This window comes from Passer montanus, unplaced genomic scaffold (genome assembly GCF_014805655.1).
Source record: "Passer montanus isolate IOZ18808 unplaced genomic scaffold, ASM1480565v1 scaffold16, whole genome shotgun sequence".
NCBI classification, from domain to species: Eukaryota; Metazoa; Chordata; class Aves; order Passeriformes; family Passeridae; genus Passer; species Passer montanus.
In genome coordinates, this window is record NW_024363160.1 from 7,269,040 (window position 1) to 7,276,913 (window position 7,874).

Sequence of the window (7,874 nt, forward strand, 5' to 3'; positions counted from 1 at the left end):
TGGCGGGGGCCGGGCAGCGGTCAGTCCCTCCGCCGCCTCCGCGCTCCCCGGCCCGGGACCGCAGCGCCGGCTGTCGCCGCTCCCCGGGGCCGCGGCGGCGGCGGGGGGCGGCCACGGCGGCGGCGCTTAAGGCTTCTCCGTGCACTGTTTGCAGAGGCTGGAGGAGACGCTGTTGAAGATGGCACATTTCTCCGGGCAGGAGGTGGCGGGGGGCAGCCCGGCGCTGAAGGGGTAACCGGCCGCCTGCTCGTAGGCGCCGAGGGCGGGGTGCAGCGCCGCCGCCGCCGCCGCCGCCGCCGCGGCGGAGCTGGGCAGGGAGGCGGCCGAGATGGCCTGGCCCTGGTTGAGATAAGCCACCAAGCGCCGCATCTCCTCCAGGGCCTGCGCCTGCATCAGGATGTAGTTCTTGGCCAGGAGGAGCGTGGCGATCTTGGAGAGCTTCCGCACCGAGGGACTGTGCGCGTAGGGGATGACCGCCCGCAGCTCGTCCAGCGCGTCGTTCAGGTCGTGCATCCGCCGCCGCTCCCGCGCGTTGATGTTGAGCCGCAGCGCCTTCTGCTCCTTGGACTTCTTGCTGCCGCCGTGCCCGTGGCTGTTGGAGCAGCTGCCCTCGGCCGCCTTCAGCCCCCCGCCCCCCCCTCCGCCGCCGCCCGCCGCCGGCGAGGCGACGCGCGGGTCCCCCCCGGCGCCGCGCAGCACCAGCTCGCAGCGGCCGTCGCTGTCGTCGTCGGGGCTCTGCTCGCCGCCGCTGCTCTCGGCCACCGAGCTGCGGCTGGCGCTCTCGCCGTACTTGACGCAGACGGAGCCCGGCGGCAGCGCCAGCGGGTCGCCGCCGACTCCGGGCTGCAGCAGCGCCTCGGGCTCCGACGCCTCGTAGCAGGCGAGCGGCGAGGGCTGGCGGTCGCGGGGGTGGGAAAGGTCGAGCCCCGGGGGCGAGCGGAAGGCGGACTCCATGCGCTTGGCCGAGGCGGCGAGGCTCTTGTGGAAGAGGTCCTCTTCTGCGGGCAGCCCCAGCGCCCGCTCCATCGGCGCCCCGCTCGCCTCCGCCTCCTCCGCCCCCCTCAGCTCCCGGCCCGCTCCTCCAAGGCTCCGCGCCGCGGCGGGCGGCTCCCCGGCGTCCCGCTGGCAGAAATCGTTTCCCGGCTCCCGCCGGAGCTGCGTCGTGCCCGGCGCCGCGGCTGCCCCTTCTCTGGCTCCGGCGGCGGCTCCGGCTGCGGCTCCGGCGGCTCCGGCTGCGGCTCCGGCTCGGGCGGCGGCTCCGGCTTGGGCTGCGGCTCCGGCAGCGGCTGTGGCTCGGGCTGTGGCTGTGGCTCCGGCTCGCCCTCAGCAGGCGCCGCGCTGGGGCATTGTGCGCTGCCAGCGGAGCCGCTTCCACCGTTTATCTTGCTTGGATTCACCTTCAAGAGATTTCCGGACCCATCAACCAGCAGCCGCCGCAGACGGGGGAGTCTTTTACATCATTATCTCTGAGAGTAGGTTATTATGAAGAAGACTCGCCTGTTGGGACAGAGCTTTCTACCCAATCAGGTTAACGTTTTAATTAATAGGATTAAAACGGTAACAAACAATCCCAGGCGCTATCTGGCCCTGAGTCTGAATAGTTTCTTTTCCCAGGTCTGAAGACAGGCAGCAGCTAGAGCTTTATAAGAGGCGCCTGCTCCATTATTCTCCCTGCCATCTGTATACACAGCTTAACGCATATGTTTGCAAGACGTTGTGTCCTGTTAGTAACCCAACAACTGCCTTTAGCTTGACATGTGTGGCGACTTTCACTCATCAATGAGCACACTAAAAGCCCTACTTAGATCGAAGGATGTTCTTTGCCTCCTTCAGCAAATTACAGCCCTGCACTGCAGAAAAGCCCACTTCAACACTTCTCCTTCCGAGTGCTGCCAGCAGACTTCTGCTAACTTAGCCGTGGAGTCGGGAGTGACACCCTCTCCCCCCTGCCCACCCACCCCCTGCATTTACATTAACTTATAGCTCCCTCCCACCCCCACCCGTCTTCCCGAAAAGCATCGCCTGGGAAAGAAAAACATTAAATTAAAAACCCCCGGAGCAACCCCAGCCGTCGTGCCCACTCCTGCCCACCGCCAAAGTCCACCTTGCTTCCTTGGGAGGCGGGTGGTCCCCAGTCCTCCCTCTCCCCACCCCCCCACCCCCCCTCCAACAAACGGAGACCAAACTACGGGGAGGTTCCCCTCCTCCTTCCCTTATCCCTTTTCAAGTAGCAGATTGCTGCTTGCGAGTGATTATCCCCCGTGTCCCTATAAAAAACATAAAGCCCCATCAGTTACCTTGAAAATGAACGGATCTGGGGAAGAGAGAGGGCGGGAAGAGAAAGGGCAAAACCCACCAAACTTTTTAAAATTTATTTTTTACTGTGACTGACCAACTCTTTGCAGGTCCGTGCCCTCCTGCCTCCCTCCAGCGAGCCCGCCTCGGCCGGAGCACCCCCGCGCTTGTCCCCAACGCCGGGATGCTGCCGCCGGTGTCAGGGCGAGGTGGCCTCGGTCATCCGGATTCTCCGACCCCCTGCTCCTCTCTCGGGGCTTCTCCTCGGAGCCGGGAACACTCTCCTCTGCACTCTTCCAAAAGCTGAAAGTGCAAAGCCGAGGGTCGGTCAGAATTTTGTCCCAGTACTCCTCTGATGCTTGAGGCGAGCAGCTCGCATTCGCCTTTCTGTTAGCACTCACAGTATTTAGTGGCAGGTTTTCATTCTAGTGACATCAGTAAAAAACAATATTTCCCAACACTTCCAAATCATTCTTATGTGGCAGGATTACTGAAGGCTATGAAAATTTTTTGGTTTCTTTGGTTTCATTAAAAACCTTTTAATTGTGTCTTTCGGAGTTGGCCCCAGGTGTTGGACTCTTTTCATTACATTTTGCTCTAATGTGATGAAATTCTAATTCTCTCCTTACCATATGGTTAAATTTCCCCACTGAGAATTAGTTGAAAAAGGAGAAATAATCTATTAATCTCTGTAATAGATTCACAAATGAGGTTTGCCACAGAACCCGTTTTTGAATGGTAATATCAGAACAGTTGGGTGCCTTGTTTCAGGAAAGAAAGGACCAGGCGACAACAGAAAACGTTTGAATTTTCACCTGGAAAGAATGAAAAGAAGCCAAGCTGCAGATTTCAGAGTAATTGACTGAGATTTCATCTAGCGAGGACATGACTACAATACAGACCTTCCTCACCTCGTGTCTCCGGATCAGAGGCGAACATACAAGCCGAGCCCTCCGAAGAGGGAGGGTCTCACCCCCCGCCCCCAGCCCCATTTGGCTGCTGCGCTTGTCCCTGGTCGCCGTCCAAGCGCACAGTCACCGAGCGCCTCGCTCCCCTCCCCCTTTCCGAGGGATGGATGTCACCGTTAACCTCTATCATTATTAATCCAAAGGCATTTTAGGTTTATTGTTTTTCAATTAGCAACTTCATTTTCCCCGGGATCATAAACAAAGGACTTTATGTTCGCAACAGGGATTTGGGGTTTTTTTATTATTATTATTTAATCTGCTTAATATCCAACTTGTAAAACTCGTGTGGTCACTTAAGGATGACGGATACTGTTATTATAATTTGATGGCTAGTGGGAACATTTCATTCCCCTCATCTTATTTCTTCGAAGACAGAGGGCTCCGGTTTGATCTCTCCCGCTGATCTGTGGGTTCACTAGCACTTAGTTTTTTCTGCAACTTTGGGGACGACGTACACTGCCTCTCCGCGGGCGGCGGGTCCCGTTGCCCCGATCGGCGAGGGGTGCTGCCGGGCCGCACCGTCGGGGCGGGGGAACGGGGGCACCGCGGCAGCCTCCTTTCCCCCTCGGCTGCCTTCGATTTGCGCTCTGCTCCTGAAATCTCCCTCTCCGTCTGAGCTTTTTCTGCTCTTCCCTGTTCACCGGTCAGTCTGCATGATCTGCCCCTAGATCCGCTCGTATTCTTTTTACCTGCTTCATCTCGTCTTTTCAACCACCTCTCTTTTCCTTTAATTTCTCTTCACTGTTGCCTTTTCCTCTCCACAGGGTCTGTCCCCTGTTCTTGAGACATGAATCTATCCCTTCATCTTGCCAATGTGCTCATCCGTGACTTGTCGTGCTCTAAAGATGCCAACTTTCTTACCAACTTTACCTTGTGGGAGGTGTGGGAGGGAGTTGGGAGAGCAGAGTGGAGGGGACGAAAAGAGAGCCCCTCTCGCCTTCCCTGGACCCGCCTGTTGTGATCTGCTTCTCCCCACCTCACGAAGAAGGTGGCTGTTTAATAGTCTACGGGAACTTTAGTTTGGGAGCAAGCAGAAGAATTTATAGAAGCTTTAAATGCGGCGCTTATAAAAATACCGAGGAATGGTCTTTGAGGTTTATGCACTCGTAAACTTTTGCTGATTGCTTCTGGGAAGTTGTCAGGCATTTAACACTGCGTTTATCTTACAGCGCAATGAAAACACATCTGCCCAGCGTCTCGTTACCTGGTTTAATTGTACCGCAGCCCTCTGCCACCAGCTCCTCCACACTCGGGTCATTATTTCGGGAAATGAGCAGCCCGGAGCCGAGCTGAGGAAGGGAGCATCCCCCAGGCTCCGCTGTGAGCGGCGGGGCTCGGGCCGTCCTGGGCGGGCCAGGAGGCAGGGGCAGGGGCACAGGGATGCTGGAAGGTCCCAGGATACAGATGAGAGCGGACAGCACCGTGATTGCTGTTTTCCTATGGCGTCTTTAGCAACATCTGCACGAGAGTTACTTTGTTTCGCTCCCCACCTGTGAGAGAAGTAAAATCCCCTTTTCCCCTTTCCCAGGGTAGGGTTTGCAGAAAAAGTTTCCGTGATGAAAAGCACTTTCCAAATTTTGCCGTCAGACGGCCAGGAGCTGAGTGCACACAGATGTCAGCCAGGTTAGTCTCTCCCTGCCTGCTCCGAGCAGAGGGACGGCGTGTGCCCGCTGCAGCCGGGCGGCCCCGCAGCAAGAGGAGGGCTTGGCATCTTCCGCAACTTTCCGGTCCTTCTTCCAGCGGCTCAGCCCGAAGTCTCCTCTTCCTCTGACTCGCCGAGCCTGGGGGAGATCACAGCCGAGCGCCGAGTGCAGCAGGGGCAGCCCCCAGGCGGGATTTGCCCGGCTTTTCCAGCACTGAGTCCAGCTTTGGAGAGCGCTTTCGTTCGCCGCAGCTGCAGCTGTGTTGTGTTCTCTTCTCTGCGAAGAAAACTTTAAGTTCAAGGTGTAGGAAAAAACCCAGTGTAAAGAAATAAAATTACCCTCCCCACTGCATCCTCTCGCGGTGCAAACACGCTCAGAGGTGCGTGTGGGCTCAGAGCAGCCCCAGCAGGCCGGTGCAATGGCCGCGGCAGGGCCCGCCGGCTCCGGGGCGGGAGCAGGCCCGAGCGGGATGAGCAGGGGCCGATGCTCCCACCCCCGGGACGCCGGCACAGCTCCCCGGTGCCGGGGGAGCGGACGTGAGTGTACAGCCGGGCTTGGGGACTTTAGTGTGGCTGCGGAGAGGCGGCAGCACTGCCCCCGTTCGTGCTCCTTAGCGGGGGTACAAGGCCGCGTTGGTGAACTTGACCTTCAGTGTGGCTGTGGAGAGGCGGCAGCACTGCCCCGTTCGTGCTCCTTAGCGGGGGTACAAGGCCGCGTTGGTGAACTTGACCCACAGCGCAGCGAGGCTGAGGCTTCTCGCCGTGAGGCACGACACCCTGAGAGCCCGGCCTGGGGTGACCGCTGGAGGCGTAAGGAGGGCTGCAGAGTGATCAAAGGCACCTCAGCATTCCCGCGGAGACCTGCCGGGTGTCCCGGGGTCCCCTTGGGGCTCCGCGGGGACCCACGGCCCCGGCCCCGGCCCGGCCGCCGAGCTCCCGATCCAAAATCCACAGCACCATCTCCTGGGCGTCGGGAGAAGTGCACGGCCCGCCTCGGAGACGGCGGGCTGGTGGCGGTGGTGGAGGGAAGGGGTGAAGCCGTAGAAACTACGTGAAAATGTGAAAAGAAATCGCATTGAAACGTAAAAGACCCTTTCAGCGTTTTTCAGCATGGGGCGATAATTAATTTCCTTTGGTATCCCTTCTGAAATTGAAACCTGTGGGCTGTCTGTGCTTGGACAGGAGTCAGGAGGCTCTCAGGGGGTGTTTTCTGTTCGATTATATAGGCATGCTAGAAAATCCATGGACTTGAAACCAATTAGGATGGAAAAGTCTGATGCTATCCCCGCTTCAGGGATAACACAGGGCATGTAGGCCCTGAAAACTCACTGAGTCATTACACTGAGGTTTGTGGAGAAAAATGGGAAGGTCCTAACATAAAGCAATGTTATCTGCTTTGGTTTGGAGAAGTTGGAGTTCCTTCCTTCCTTCCTTCCTTCCTTCCTTCCTTCCTTCCTTCCTTCCTTCCTTCCTTCCTTCCTTCCTTCCTTCCCTGCCACCCCCTCTTTTCTTCCTTTCCTTCCTCTTCTCTATTTTCTTTTCTCTCCTGCCCCCAGAGAAGCTCCTTCTGGCCCTCCAAGCCATTTTTTTCCTCATGAACACAGTTCCCCATTCATGTGCACTTTTGCATCCCAATAAATGCCTGGCTGAGTCTCAGCAGGAGCAGGGGCCAGAGCTCTGGCCATGTACAGTTAATATTTACTCCCTGTCTGGCTTTCCCTTTTAGTCTTGACCCTATTTTCTTTGAAAACCTTCCACTGTAGGGAACGTGGCACTGAGCTTATTCTTCCCACCCTTGTCTGACTAGGCTATAGATGTCTATTTTCAGTTAATATTTCATCACCAAACACTTTCTATAGGCTTTTGCTTTTCCTTCCAAGCTTCTTGAACTCCATCCAGTTCACTTTTATTGGTACTGAAAGTACTTAAATCTGAAAGCAGTAGTCGAGATGCTATCTCATCAGTATTGTACACTGAGAGAGGCATCTATCACTTCCCGGGTACGTGACATGATGTCTCTGTGTCAGAAGACCAAAAATTGCATTGGATTTTTTTTTTTGGTCACACTGCTAGATTCTATTTAATTTACTGAAGCCCATACATACAAATCTATATGTTAGTAGGCATGTATATTATACCTACTGTATTCCCTTCAGTCACCACTTTGCAATTATAGGAAGAAAAAAAATACTTTTGTGTGCCTTCTTTCCATTCCTTATAAATCCATGCTGTTTACTGGTTGTGGATACATTCTCCCCTAAGTGCTTAAGATTTTTACCTTTTAATATTTTTTCCACTATATTACTGCAGGCTGAAGTTAGGCTTACCAGATGGTAGATGACAGGTTCACTCTTTCTCTTCCTCTTCCTTGCCACTTTAAAAGATCAGTAACCTTCTCCTCTTTCTTTTCAGACATCTTAGAGCTCACTAATTCTCCAAGAACACTAAAATATTGTCAGTATTTTGGATATACTCATTAGTTAATTCCCTTTTTTCCCATGTTGCACATCAGAAGGATATGCTCAGTTTCACATCTTTAGTTTTCTCTCCCTCAGCCTTCCCTATGACATTCTCACAACAATCCTAACTACAAGGTTCAAGGTTGTTTTTCCTAACTATGTTTTCTTTTTCATAAAAATTGCAATTAGTTCTTTTTAAAATTTAGAATCATCACTCCTTTTCCTCCCTTCTTTGTAGAATAACAAATCTCTTTTATTTCTAGCAATGCCCTTCTTCCCCTTGTAATTAAAAGATCATTTAGAATCTATACACAGCTAAGTCATTTCTACATTGAAAAATGGAGGCACTATGACTTGAAATGCTCTTATACTCTATAAATAAGGCAATTTTATATGTTTAATGAGTTATCATGGGCATAAAATAAAAAAATGTGTTGAAATACAGTTCAGTAAGAGTCAAAATCCATGTATTTAACAGTGAAAAATAATTTTGTTCTCAAACTCTTCCTA

The 7,874-nt window shown here is 54.2% G+C and overlaps 2 protein-coding genes across 2 annotated transcripts; both read right to left on the reverse strand.

Annotated features, from left to right (window-relative positions):
* On the reverse strand, window positions 1-1,171 carry BHLHE22 (basic helix-loop-helix family member e22). The gene has a single exon (XM_039703105.1). It carries the CDS (start codon window positions 1,024-1,026, stop codon window positions 127-129), a length of 900 nt encoding a protein of 299 aa, XP_039559039.1. The 5' UTR covers window positions 1,027-1,171; the 3' UTR covers window positions 1-126.
* Window positions 1,042-3,393, reverse strand: LOC120499216 (translation initiation factor IF-2-like). Its single transcript, XM_039702775.1, has 3 exons — window positions 3,269-3,393; window positions 2,383-2,598; window positions 1,042-1,449 (listed from the first exon to the last, which is right to left on the reverse strand). The coding sequence occupies exons 1-3, from the start codon at window positions 3,391-3,393 to the stop codon at window positions 1,062-1,064; spliced, it is 729 nt and encodes a 242-aa protein (XP_039558709.1). The 3' UTR covers window positions 1,042-1,061.
* Window positions 3,394-7,874: the final 4,481 nt, after the last annotated feature.